The sequence below is a fragment of the Ailuropoda melanoleuca genome, chromosome 6 (genome assembly GCF_002007445.2).
Source record: "Ailuropoda melanoleuca isolate Jingjing chromosome 6, ASM200744v2, whole genome shotgun sequence".
Classification (NCBI taxonomy): domain Eukaryota; kingdom Metazoa; phylum Chordata; class Mammalia; order Carnivora; family Ursidae; genus Ailuropoda; species Ailuropoda melanoleuca.
In genome coordinates this window covers 90,417,753-90,431,974 of record NC_048223.1, presented here as the reverse complement: position 1 = coordinate 90,431,974, position 14,222 = coordinate 90,417,753, and the positions used below count along the sequence as shown (strand labels likewise).

At 40.0% G+C, this 14,222-nt stretch overlaps 1 protein-coding gene across 6 annotated transcripts in view; it reads left to right on the top strand.

The window, feature by feature from the left end:
- The window catches only part of NCOA4 (nuclear receptor coactivator 4), a 21,490-nt gene extending 7,370 nt beyond the window's left edge, over positions 1-14,120 (top strand). The window contains exons 1-10 of one of the 6 annotated variants that reach the window (XM_019806988.2): positions 28-179; positions 5,352-5,506; positions 6,975-7,115; positions 7,515-7,603; positions 8,089-8,197; positions 8,743-8,832; positions 9,341-9,487; positions 10,597-11,613; positions 12,050-12,190; positions 12,551-14,120. In XM_019806988.2, the coding sequence (XP_019662547.1) occupies positions 5,366-5,506; positions 6,975-7,115; positions 7,515-7,603; positions 8,089-8,197; positions 8,743-8,832; positions 9,341-9,487; positions 10,597-11,613; positions 12,050-12,190; positions 12,551-12,556 (1,881 nt within the window). In that variant the 5' untranslated portion in view covers positions 28-179; positions 5,352-5,365 and the 3' untranslated portion in view covers positions 12,557-14,120. Of the gene's footprint in view, positions 1-27; positions 180-259; positions 283-328; positions 347-5,351; positions 5,507-6,974; positions 7,116-7,514; positions 7,604-8,088; positions 8,198-8,742; positions 8,833-9,340; positions 9,488-10,596; positions 11,614-12,049; positions 12,191-12,550 lie in introns of those variants that run through there. The other 5 variants (XM_034662861.1, XM_034662860.1, XM_019806987.2 and 2 more) reach the window with 5 other exon arrangements.
- Positions 14,121-14,222: the final 102 nt, after the last annotated feature.

Sequence of the window (14,222 nt, the reverse complement as noted above, 5' to 3'; positions counted from 1 at the left end):
GTGGGCGGAGCCTCCCGGCTCGTCCCCGGCGCCGACGTGCGCGCTCCCGGCTGCCGGGGCTGCTGCTAGTCGCGGGCGGGGCGGGGCTCCTGGCCCCGGAGACTTGCGGCGCTCGAGTTGGGGATAAAGCGGCCTCCGGCTCGCCAGGCTGCTCGCGCGGCGGAGACCCAGCCTGCGAGGTTCGTCGGGCAGCCCAGGAGCGCAGCGGAGTCGCTTGCCACGCTGGAGTGGGGAAGGGGCTCCCCGCCCCGNGGAGTGGGGAAGGGGCTCGCGGCCCTGTCTGTGCGCACGCGGGCTGAGTGGTGACCCTGCGGGCTGTGGATTCCAGGGACCGTACCGCGACTTCGTAGGGCTACTGTGCTCTTAGAAAGTGTTGGGGGAACCTGGAAAGTTGCATGAATCGTTGTTGCTTTTAACTAGAAAAGTCTTACTTGGCATTAGGTGGGGAATTTTGTGGTCGGTTTGCAATTACTGCTTCGGAAAGTTGATGTGCTGGGGTTGATTGCTCGTAGTTACAAGTATAAAGGTAGACGGATCCCAGCGCAGTAAACTCTGAAGTGTAAATCTTAAAATATGCTATTGTGATTTCATTGTTACCTTCTGTTTAAGTCTCTTCAGATATTAACCTTTATTTGCTAGGTGTAAAAATAATTACGGAGAATCAGATCCTGAATTTCAAAAATACTTGTGTTGATAAAGAATTAAAAGTGGGCTGGGGCTAGGGTAAGACATAATATATAGCCTTTGAGTTGATGAACTGTGAAATTAAAAAAATCTTTTTTTTTTTTTTTAAACAATTAAGAATGTGTGGGGGCGCCTGGGTGGCGCAGTCGTTAGGCGTCTGCCTTTGGCTCAGGGCATGATCCCAGGGTTCTGGGATCGAGCCCCACATTGGGCTCCATGCTCTTCTGGGAGCCTGCTTCTTCCTCTTACACTCCCCTTGCTTGTGTTTCCTCTCTCGCTGGCTGTCTCTCTCTGTCAAATAAATAAAGTCTTAAAAAAAAAAAAAACATGTGAAGAAGAAATGTCTCAAGGTAGTGTGGAATATTAATTATAATAATTTTTTTCCTGAAAATTTGTACAGGCAAATATATTGTCTCATCAAAGATAACCAAATTGGCAGTATTTCAAGCTTAGTAATCCATAGAACATAGATGTATGCCGTGGATTGTTTTTTAGGGCGTAGGCTTCTAGCTATGATTTGGATGCCAGGAAAACTAAAAAGTGGCCTTTTTTTTTCTTCTTTTCTTTTTTGGAGAGTAGGGGCAGGTGGGAAGGGTGACAAAGAGTGAGAGCTGGAAGGTGCAGTTAGAGATGACCTGGTGTAAGCCTTCAGACAGACAAACGGAACTTTGAATGATTGTGATACAGATGTGGGATCAGAATCCAGGGCTCTTGCTGTGCCCTTCATACTTGGCACTGGTACTTGGCAGTGTTTTGATTATTTCGAAACTATCATGATATGCACAAGTACTATGTATTTTGTTAGCATTATCCAAGGAAGAAAGTTCTAAAAAGTTGTCATAATTTATTGAGAACTGTGAAAATGGACAGAATCTTTTTTTTTTTTAAAGATTTTATTATTTATTCGACAGAGATAGAGACAGCCAGCGAGAGAGGAAACACAAGCAGGGGGAGTGGGAGAGGAAGAAGCAGGCTCACAGCAGAGGAGCCTGACGTGGGGCTCCATCCCATAACGCCGGGATCACGCCCTGAGCCGAAGGCAGACGCTTAACCGCTGTGCCACCCAGGCGCCCCTAAAATGGACAGAATCTTAATGGAAGTTATTCTAGTAGTATTCCATTGGAATGTTCATTGTTGCTTTTTTTTCTTTTTTTTTGGAATGTTAATTTCAAACTCTAGTGTTGGCAAATAAAATAACTTGTGGGTCATAATACACTAAAGGAAGAACAAGCTGGTCAGAGAGCATCCAGGACTAGACCTTAGGAACCTTAGCTCTAAACTCAAACCTGTTATGGCTGTGGCCTTTAGATGGGTGGTTTAAACTGTCTTGGCCATAGTGGCTTCAACTATAAAATGAGAACAGTCTACTGAAGAGATAGCTAAAAGTTTTTCGACTTTAAATTGTGGCTTGTGTTGGTCACGAGAGGGTTATAGCTTTTGGGAAATTTTATGGTTAAACCACATGATAACGATTTAGCTTCATTTGTGGTTAGTTTCTCAATTCTGGTTTCATGATCTTTGGATTTCATAATTAGATTGTGCAAACCACTGTGTGAAGATGGCATATATAGTTTGTAGAACTCTTCAGGGAAAGCTCTAGGTTTTCCTGGGGCTTTATTTATTTGAGGGGTGCGTGTGTCTCTTCCTCCTCCTTCTCCCTATCCCCAAACCTAGGACAGGGATCCTAGAGGCAGGGAAGTTTTAGAAGCACTTAAACTTTTGACTTTGTCTCAAAAAATATACATTTAAGGCAGGCTTCTTTTGAAGGTGGTGGGGCAGTGACAAATGGGCTCTAAAGACCTTTCTTAACAAGATGACTGCTTTGAAGGGTAACACTCATTTTTTTGAAAACGTGATAAATGTGTGGGGAAAATCAGTTTTGTAACTTAAATCTAATCCTGCCTTCTGTCCGTAGCTGATAGAGAAAACCCAATTTGTGTACTTTTGCCATATTTTGTTCTCATTAGACAGTTTGTATAGTATTTGTGATTGAATTTAGAAGATCTACTTTAGGGATCTAGTAATAACAGTCAGCAGTTAACATGCATTTGAATTTGCCCCCCATATGATCTGGAGCTCTGGGGTTTTGGCATTGTGAAGTACATTTTAATTTTATTGATTACATTTTATACTGTGCCGGGCATTCTGGCATTCCACACAGATGTTGGAGACCTAAGAATGGGAAATTTGGCACAAGTGAAAGTTGGTTAATAATTGGAACGACAGCTGAACATGCCTTGCATATAACTTTCAAGTGCAAAGTGAAGCAACTTGTGGTAATGAGGTGACAGTGCAGCTCTCCCAAGTATGAGCCAACGGTTCACTTGTGTTGCACAGGTATTTTTCAAAGTCCCTGTAGTGTGCACCAAGTGTGGACACTAATGCCTATGCTTAAAACAGGGCAGTTTACAGTGTGAAAAGAAGTTAGCAAAATAGGTACGGCTGTCTTTTGAGGGTTGGAAAAAATTTCCACAGAAATTCCTTTCAAATTTAGTTAAGGGGGCCCTTCCTTTTTAGAGGTCATTATGGGAAAACAGACTGAGGTAACAAAATAATAGGGAGATTACAAAGTTTCCTGAATCTTTCAGTTTCTTAGAGGATCTCTAGTTCCTCACTATGGATCTTTTCCTGAGATGGTCAAAAGAAAGCCTATTAGGCTTCTTCCTCCCATCGTTTTATTTCTGAGGGTGGGGATTACACCACTTTTGTCCCTTTCCAGCTTTTAGCTAGCTCTCTGGTCCTAAACCTAGGCTTGAAGATGCAGTCTAGGCCAAAGTTCGCTTCATTTCGGATGAGGAGTCAGCCATTTGGGGGAACTCTGCACTGGGTAGGCTGCTGTTCAGCCAAAAGCTGGCTTCTTTGAGAAGGTCGTTGCTTTCAGAACTGATAGGAAGTTCTTTCATATATTGCCTCAGATGTCTCCTGTGAATCCTCATCTACTCTTTTTGGGTGATTCTGAACAAATCTAAGTCTTTTCGACAGGTCACCAAGTATTTGAGTGTCGTAATCAAGTCCTCCCAGAGACTTCTCTTATCTAGGCTAAACAGCTTCCCTTCCTGGAGAAATTTCTCATGGTTTGAAGGTCCCTTTCCCTTTTCTAAATCCCTGTTCTAATGTGTGTTTTTCAGAAAGAAGTTTCAAATTTAGTTAAATAAACATGGAACAGATTAGTCCAGTGACAAACACTATACTGTTGGTAAATGCAAATGGTGTGTTATTTTTCTCTCAGGCCCAGCACAGTGCTAACTCATAGAGGTTACTTTCAATTAAACTTCTTCATCCTTTTAAAAACATTTTATTCTCTTCCACTTTGTCCTCCCCCATTCAAGTTGTAAGAATTTACATTTTGTTTTATAAGATTTAACAGCTATGTAGAGATTGTTGTGGCATCTATTTTTATCAACATTGTGAACTGCAACCATAATGTCTGTTGTTTTTTATCCATGTAATGAGGGGAAACAGGTGAGTAATTGGGAAAAACATACCTCTAAAAACTTTATAGACTGGCTTCAGTCTTTTATCCTTTTGAGTTGTTTGTAAAAAATAATCTTAGGATTCCATTTAGTTGTACCTCTGTTTAGCTCATATTCACTTTGTCCCCAAAGATAGGATATCACATTGTCACAGGTCATACTGTTGAGCGTCCAGATAGAGTGTGGCCACAGGATTACACTGAGTGGCCAGTTTAGTATAACTGGCCAAGAAGGAAATAACTTTGAGATCGTAGGGTTTAGTGAACACCTGCTGGGTTACATTGATGCCTGCTTTTTTCTAAGTGTTTAGAAACCATCTCTGATTCTAGAGCTATCCAAGATAGACACCAGACTTTTTCCAGTAGTTTTTGTCAAGCTTTGCTTCATTGTTTTTCCAACACTTTTCTTCCTCAATCTCTTATTATTTTATCATTGCTTGTGTGCTTTTCTTTCCACTTCTATTTCTTATCTCTTGTAAACCTAAGATTATTAGGAAACTCTCTGTAGTTTCCCATGCCAGTGTCTGTAAGCACCTCCCTTATATCAGAATCCTATGAAATTACTTTGTTAGATTTACATTCTTGAGAGCTTCCTAGCTATGAAACCATTCCTAAATTCTTTCTAAATTAAAAAAGGTCCCACCTAAAAGAGAAATAAAATTTCCGTTTTCCCAATCAATTTAGGTAAATGCTAGATCTAAACAATGTTCTAAATTCTGTTTACCAAGTTAGTGGTTTGTAGTTGCTTTTGAGAGTAATTATGGGTCCTTCTGTACCTTTTAGTCTTCACTTCTAAATCGGTAAAAAAAGAACATAAGCCCCCTTTGACTTCATGTATGTTATAAATTGAAACACTGTAGTGTTCTTGTAACTTTTTGGAGGTTATATGCCCTATCAGTTCAGGAAAATTAGTGTTTTTTGTTTTGTTTTTTAAGAATAATTTGTTCACGTGTGAAGTGTCACTAAAGTAGATGCACAGAATTGTGTGGTAGCAATGCAGTAGTGGTGGGCAGGGAAGAAGAGGCAGTATTTACGAAGAGTATACTATGTGCCGGGTCCTGTGTTGGAAGTAATCTGAGTAAGTCAGTAATTGGGAGCTGGTTGGAATGATCATTTGGGGCATGATTGAAAGGTGGTTTTTGGTTGTAATTACAGTGCAATTTAGATTGTTCTTTTTTTTTTTCTTCTTTCAAAGGAACGGTGAGCAGAATGAGCACCTCACAGGACCAGAGCGGCTGCTCCAGTACTAGAGAACCCCTTTTGAGGTGTTGTGATGCACGGAGGGACTTGGAGCTTGCTATTGGTGGAGTTCTCCGGGCTGAACAGCAAATTAAAGATAACTTGCAAGAGGTGTGACATGCGCTTTATTCTTCCCTAGTCTGGACTCTTGGCACAGGGCTGGTTAGGGCAAGGCCAAGGGCTTGGCTTCTCTGTGCCAACCAAAAAGTTTCACCCAGTGCCTTGCATGGTATGCCTGAAGTGTTGGTGCCTTTGATTTCCAAGCGAAATTAAGCAGATGGTAGAAGAGTCTGGAAAACCTTGTACTACCTTGAAGAGTTCCGTTCAGCGTGCATTTTCTTTTTCTTTTTTTTTTTTTTTTAAAGATTTTATTTATTTACTTGACAGAGATAAAGACAGCCAGCGAGAGAGGGAACACAAGCAGGGGGAGTGGGAGAGGAAGAAGCAGGCTCACAGCACAGGAGCCCGATGTGGGGCTCGATCCCACAACGCCGGGACCACGCCCTGAGCCTAAGGCAGATGCTCAACCGCGCTGCCACCCAGGCGCCCCAGCGTGCATTTTCTTAAATTGATCCTCTGTGTGGTCCCTGTGCCACGTACTGCCATCGATAAAAAAATGACAAAATGAATGGGTACTATACTTCTCAGCTATGTCCTTGATGCATGAAGTGTGGCACTTCATCATGTCCCCTACCATCTTTTAACTTGTTGGTGGCATGGTTTTGTTGGTGGCATGGTTCTGTAAATAACTTCATCTGTTAAATCAAGCCAGAATGAAATTTCTTTGTTCCATTAACCTAATATTATTGTGTTGGTGAGTGAGAAGACCAAGTATGACGTGACTTTGAAATACAACTTTATTCAGAAAAAAATTGTTTCAAAATAGTTTATGTCAGTTCTCATGGATAATTGATAGCTGTTTCGATTTCTCTCCTTAGGATTTTTAAATTTGTCCTTTTTTGAATCGCAATTTATGCTTCCAGAAACATTTAGTTTCTAGGTTTACATAAACTGTCTGCCCTAATGGTCTTCTGTCTGTTCACATGTAGTGGCACATCTCTTTACTGAATTGGCCCACTGTAAGTGGATTGCTCCTTCATAGAGTGAGAAAAGAGATAAGGGCTAGCTATTAACGTTCTTGTCTTATTCCAGTGACAAATTTGTAAGACTATAGGTTTTCAAATTATATGGAAAACTGAGGGCGATCAGTATTATATAATATATCCTTTTATTTTCTCTTGATTACTTTAGGCCACCAAATAAACCTGCTCCTCTGGAGGGAGGGGGTACTGCAGGAGGATTTTAGAGCTATGAATGCTTTATGGCTGGAATTCTTAAACTGGGTCCATGGGGGCTTTGGTGGCTCCATGGGTGTGCTTTGGGCACCCTAAACCCCGATATTACAGGCAAAATTTTGAGTATCTAATATATATTTTTCTGGGGAGATGCTCCATAGATGTGATTGGATAACGAAAAGGATTTGTGACCCCCCAAAAGTTTAAGAAACTCCCCATTCTGTGGGAAACACCGTTCTTTGGGCTTATAACAGTAGTGAAGCTAACAGGTATGTGTTTCCTAGGTTAAAGCCCAGATTCACAGCTGCATAAGCCGTCACCTGGAATGCCTTCGAAGCCGTGAGGTGTGGCTGTATGAACAGGTAGATCTCATCTATCAGCTTAAAGAGGAGACACTTCAGCAGCAGACCCAACAGCTCTACTGGGTAAGGTGGCTGCAAGGCTGTAATTGGTTTGAGTATGGTTTCTAGTTTCCAAAAAATGTCTTTCCTATAATGTAGCATTAATATAGATCAGGTAAAAGTTTAATCTAAGGCGCTGTTTGTTAATTTGGATATATTGGGCGTTTTTATTTATTTATTTTAAGATTTTATTTATTTATTTGACAGAGATAGAGACAGCCAGCAAGAGAGGGAACACAAGCAGGGGGAGTGGGAGAGGAAGAAGCAGGCTCATAGCGGAGGAGCCTGATGTGGGGCTCCATCCCATAACGCCCGGGATCATGCCCTGAGCCGAAGGCAGATGCTTAACCGCTTTGCCACCCAGGCGCCCCTATTTGGTGTTTTTAGTATCACTGTGGCTGGATGGTTTCATTTTTCTTACAGTTACTGGGCCAGTTCAATTGTCTTATTCATCAGCTGGAGTGCACCCAAAACAAAGATCTAGCCAATCAAGTCTCTGTGTGCCTGGAGAGGTAAAGATATTTTTTACTTGTTTTGACTTTTGGCTCTTTGATTTGATGTATTTATTTATTTTTTAAAATATTTTATTTATTTGAGAGCGATAGACAGCCAGAGAGAGCACGAGCTGGGGGGTGGAGGGCGGGCACGGACTGGGAGAAGCAGGCTCCCGCTGAGTAGGGAGCCTGACATGGGACTGATCCCAGGACCCTGCGATCATGACCTGAGCGACCCAGGCGCCCCAACTTTAATGTATTTAAAAAACAAAGTCAATTTTGTAACTCATTGTTTGTCTTGGACTTAACCTGACTTCTCTTTTCCTATGATAAGAACATCCTACTTTATATACTTAATATTATATCTGGTGGTACATAGTGAAGTCATCTGCCTTTGATGAGTTTCTTAGAAAAGTATAGTCATTTCAGATTATTCACAATTTGGCTTTTGTTTTAGATTGAAACTGTTATTCCTTAAAAATTGATTTTATTTTTTTCTTCAGACTGGGCAATTTGACCCTCAAACCCGAAGATTCGACTGTCCTATTGTTTGAAGCAGACACAACTGCTCTGCGCCAGACCATCACCACATTTGGATCCCTCAAGACCATCGTGAGTAGTGTTGATCTCAGATAATTCATAGAGCACTTCTCAGATATGTGGACTCACAGATGGTCTTAAACATTTTTACTATGAATAGTGGCTTTCTTGAGCATTTGGTAAACTTCAGAGTTTCATGTTCTGATTAAGTCAATAGAGCATTAGGCTGGTAATTCTTGGAATGTGGTACTGATTCACTTATAATCTCCAGAATTCATCTTGTATCCTTTTAAATAACTTTTGACGTATTTCTTTAAAATCTATGGCTTGAATGGTCTTAAATACCAAAAACCAAACATGGGTTCATTTGAGTCTTGTTAAAAGCAGTAATACTACCAATTCTGGTGAAGAATTCTCTTGTATGATGATAGTTATGTAGTAGAGAATTCACAGATTTCATAACTATTTGCATAGGTCATTGAATTTAGTGTGAAGAATATTCTAGTGAAATGATAATGCTTTGCTTACTACTTTTGAAATTTAGGAATTATAGTTTCACTTTTTTGGAATGAAAGCATAACATTAATAAACATGATTAATTTGTTTTCATTTTATAGCAAATTCCTGAGCACCTGATTGCTCATGCTAATTCATCAAATCTTGGGTCTTTCCTGGAGAAAAGAGCTTATATCCCATTGCCAGAACAGGTAAAATATAATTTAGTTATTACTTGGCTTATATGTCTTTTGGCTTTTGACTAAATCTTTTTTTTTTTTTTTTGGCTACCATTTATTTGCAAAATGGCACCAGCGGAAGTGAGTTAATTTATGCAATTAAACAGTCCCCTTGAGACTGAATGTCGGATAGAAAATCAGAGGTTTTGTAGGTGTTATGAGAGAAAGTCATTGTTACCAGTTAGTTCATAAGACATTATCATTAGCTCTCTGATTGCGGTAATTCTCTCTTAGGGAAACTTCTCTTTATAATTCTTAAGGCAATGTGAATATAGGATGCTAGATGCTTTGAGTTGAGAGCAACCCTGGAGATGAGCTATACTTGTTTTATAATTGTGAAGATGGAGGATTAGGGAAGTTATGTGACTTGTGCAGGGTCAGTGGCAAGCCAGAATTAGAGACTTGGGTCTCCTGCTTTTCTGGTGAATGTTCCATGGCATTTGGCATTGCCTCGTTAAGCAGCAGAGTATTATGTGATTAGCAGAAGTCAGCATCCAGCACCACGGCTGTCTGTCTCAGCGAATGGCTTCTTGGAAGCAAACCTGCCAATGGTCGTCAGGCTCCTTACATCCCCAGCACTAACCTCCAGGACTGGCTCACCCAAAAGCAGACCTTGGAGAATAGTCAGGTGTGTTGCTGCCTTTATTGTTTCTGAGGTAGATGGAGTAGTAGATGGTTTTAGTTTTTAACTCACAGGTTATGCCTTTGTTTTGTTTTTAGTTCTAGGCTAAAAATATTTTTACAACTCGTAATATTACAACAGTGACACCTCTTTACTCTAGATAGGAAATTTAGAAAAAAGAACTACAAGGAAATACAAACTCATAACCCCAACACGCAGAGCTAACTAATTTTTTTGTTTATATAGTTCCCATTTTTCTGTGTGTACATATACTTCAAAAACATGATTCTGTAAATCCTGTTTTGACTAGCAGATTTTTTTCACTAGTAGGGCATGAATAGATTTCTCCTTCATTTAATTTCTTCCATAAAATCCTTAATAGTATGTAATATTTTATTGATTGGCTTTAACTTAAACTCCAGTTTTTCTGGGTATAAACAGAGTTCCCCTAAACAGCCAGGAGTTAGTTTGTGCACATTTTTGATTAATTCCTTAGCAGTAAAATCCTAGAAATTGCATTTCTAGATTATAATTCTGCATACCCTTTAAGATTTTTGATACATATTGCCAGTTTGGCTTTCCAGGAAGTTGGTACCATTTATATTCAGAAGAATATTCAGCAGAATATTGAGGGTGCTTCCTTCCCTGGAACTTCTCGAATAGTGGCAGTCATTTATAAGTTCCTTCCTCCAAATTTGATACAAAGTAATAATTTTACTTTTGAAGTTTCTTTGCTTATGGAGGTTGAATATTTTTCATGTTTTTAGCCTTCTTGGATGAGTTGCTTAATCATATTCTTTGTTCATTTTTGTCTTCTTTATTCATAAAGGCTTAGTATGTAGAACTACCAGCCTCTTTTCTATTAAATAAGCTACAAATGCTTTCTCGTACTTTGTCTTTAATATTTTTTAGTTTTTTTAAAACTGCATTAATTAAATTTGTTACTCAAATATGTATTTTAATATCTCAATAGAGAAATCTTTGTCTCTTGGCCTTACCTACTTAAATTTAGAAACACTGGGCATTGTAATAAATGTGCAGATAGAACTCTTATTGTTGAACCCCAAAGCAGCCATAACGTTCTGGTGAACTAATACCATGTACTTCTCGTGTAGACTTCTGCCAGAGCCTGCAGTTTCTTCAGTAATGTCTGGGGCAACCTAAAGGGCTTAGAAAACTGGCTCTACAAGAGTCAGCAACAAGAGGTTCCTGAAAAACCAACTTACCAAAAGTGTAACAGTCATTCTACCACCAGTTCTCATGCTATTGAAATTGAAAAGGTTGGAGACCAGGACCTTCTTGATCAAGATGAGATGGACCTTTCTGATTGGCTGGTGACTCCTCAGGAATCCCGTAAGCTGGAGAAGCCTGGGAATAGCAGCTGTGAAACCAGTGAGAAGTTGAAGCTCCTGTTGCAGGTGTTCCAGGAGCCCTATAGTGTGAATGATTGGCTTGTCAAGCCCGATTCCTGTACCAATTGTCGGGGCAACCAGCCCAAGGGTGTGGAGATTGAAAACCTGGGCAATCTGAAGTGCCTGAATGACCACTTAGAAGCCAAGAAACCCTTGTCCATTCCCAGCCTGATTACTGAGGATTGGCTTGTCCAGAACCATCAGGACACATACAAAGTAGAGGAGGTATGCAAAGCCAACGAGCCCTGTACAAGCTTTGCAGAGTGTGTGTGTGATGAGAACTGTGAGAAGGAAGCTCTGTGTAAATGGCTTCTGAAGAAAGAAGGAAAAGACAAAAATGGTATGCCTGTGGAACCAAATCCTGAGCCTGAGAAATGTATAGATTCCCTGAGTGTGTGGCTCTGTCCTTCCAGAAAAGAGGCAACACAACAAGCTAAGATGTCAAAGGCAGTGGCTCCTTCTAGAATTGCCGATTCCTTCCAAGTCATAAGGAACAGTCCTTTGTCAGAGTGGCTCATCACACCCACATGCAAAGAAGGTTGTCCCAAAGAAGTGCCTAGTGCTGAAGACAGAGCTGGCAAGCAAAAGCTTACGAACCCGGTGGCCACTTCCTGGTGTCCCTTTAACACAGCTGACTGGGTCTTGCCAGGAGAGAAAATGGGAAACCTCAGCCATTTATCCTCAGGAGAAGACAAGTGGCTACTTCGAAAGAAGGCCAAGGTGAGCACAGACATCAAAATAACACCATTTCAACTATACTTAGTAGATGTATACTTTCTTAATCCCAAATCTTGCAAATGGGCCAAATCCTTAAATATGTTAAATGTTATTTGGCCTGTTAATCTTGATGGAGGATTTGTGATTCAGACTAAAAATTTTGTACATTTTCCAGGCCCCCAGTCCCCATCCTGCAGGAAAGGGAAACAAAAAAAAAAAAACACCCACCAAAAACCCAGACTATTTTATTGGCTGTTTATGGAAAAGATTACTGTTGTACCTTTGCTCTTGCTTATTAGAGAGAATGGCCAAAATTTACATTATTACAACATGGCAAACAATATTCCTTATAGATACTACACTATTTGGAAGATGAGTTAAGTTGGTCTCTTATCTCCCAGTTGTCTTGTAGCAACCCACCCTTTTTGTCTTCTTGCAGGAAGTATTACTTAACTCACCCCTACAGGAGGAACGTAACTTTCCCCAAGACCGTTATGGCCTCCCAGCAGTTTGTGACCTCTTTGCCTGTATGCAGCTTAAAGTTGACAAAGAAAAGTGGTTGTATCGAACTCCTCTACAGGTACGTACATGCCACTAGTGTGAAAAAATTAGATTTTAGCTGTTTGTAGATGTTTTGTCTTCAATATGAATTCACACTTTGCCCATTGAACTATATTCCTGTTAATGGCATGTGTGCTAGACATGTGAGGGTGGCTGGGGGATCATAACAGTTTCAGGTGTTTCACTTGAACTTGCTTTATGAAATAACTAGGACATACTTGAAAGTGACCTTTCAAGATGATATAGCTGTCGGGAATTTTCAGAGCCTGTGTGGATTTTTTTAGCTTATTGAGAAATGAGTCAGCTCCAAGGGGGTGGGGGGAGAGATTTGCTTTTATCCTGTAGTGAAGTGACTCTAATCTTTGGCTTTTCTTTATAGATGTGAAGGAATGGAACATGAGTCAAGCAACTTTTCTGCAAATTATCACACATCCATGGGCCGAGTGACTGTGCGGCTTGCCAAATCATTGTGTTTCTGGGTCTGACCAGTCAGCTTAGTTCCTTTCCTGCCTAATTTTGAGCTAGTGAAGAGAAATGTCATCAAATTATGAGTTACTGTGTAAAAGAAAAAGGCTGTTTGTTGATGCTGAGGTGATTCAGTTCCTTCTTACAGAAGTATTAACTCAGCCTACACTGGAAACACAGCATCTTTCTTGGTGGATAGGTCTTTTTCATAAGCCTCTAAAGCTTCTTAGATTGGATTGTTACTAGAAGTACATTAAAACACTGTAGTTTTAAAAATGAAATAGTTCTGTAATCAAGGTGTGTTGATGTATTCGAAAGCTAGTAAGCTTCCCTAACCTTTTGATTGTCCTCCTTTAGATGCTTCCCTCGCTGTGGGTTTTCTTCCATTGGTGGTGGAAATGATTCTTCTGTTTAATATATAGTATATTTCACACAAATAGTTAACCTTGCCAATATAGTCATTTTTTTTCCCTTACCAAAATGTGTATTAACAATCTTGGCAATTTTGGACATTAATTATAGAACGTTTCACATTATTTTTCTTCTGAAAGAGATTCAGCTACTGCAAATTTTGTCTTTTCCCCTTTTCTAAATGTTATTAAAGTATCTAGTGAGCTTTTAGAACAGCTCCGTATTGCTTCAAGACTATATTCAGTCCTAGCCATTTTCAAAATATTCTGAACTACAAGTCAGAGAGCCTTAGTGCTGACTAATTAATCAAAGAGCAAAAGGCAAGACATGTTGGAAACGTAGTACTTGAACTATTTGCTATCCTAAGGGTTACTGGTGCATCCTGTGTAAAGGGAAGCTGAGCTTGACACCTGGTGCTTTTAACTAGGAATAAATTAAATGTCCTCTCACTGCAAGCATAGCATACCTATACCTCTGGAAGTAGAACGCAGTGACATTTTTAGTGAACAGGCTGTTTTGAACACTTGTGCCTTGGGGTGTTTACTGAAGCTTTATGAAAACTTGATGTTTTCTCAGTATCCTTAAAAGTCATGTCCATGCTTTAAAAGGTTTCTCTGTAGGAAATGTGATTTATAATGTTTTTAAATTCTCTAAGGTTGAGATACCGTAGCTGCTTTCCAGGCTTTTAAACTATTAAGCCACTCAGCTTGCCTATATGTTGTTAATACTTTTCAAGTTTGTGACATGGTCATCTAAAAACTCTTCTGGGGAAACTTCACAGTCCCACAGTCCTTGCCATACAGCTTCATTAGACTTCTTGAACCACAGCTGAAAAGAGCCTCCTATTTTTTTGTCCCCGTCCCCCCAATACCACTTAGAACTTCAATAATAAAGGTGGCAGGTAAAAACTTAAGGAGCCTTTTCCATTAATAGGTTGCAGGAAACTTTGTAATTTTTGAGGTTTAAGGATGTATTCCTAATTTTACATTCATCACCATGCTAATGAGTATGTAAAACATTCTTTTGCATTGATGCATTTTGTACCCACTCCATTAAAAGCATTAACAGCCATAGTTGTTGTGTTTGTTTGTAAAACTACCCTGTCACAGAATGGTCTACCACGTTAACCTTTGCGTAGGAGAACAGCTGAGAAACCATTTGAACATAAATTGTTT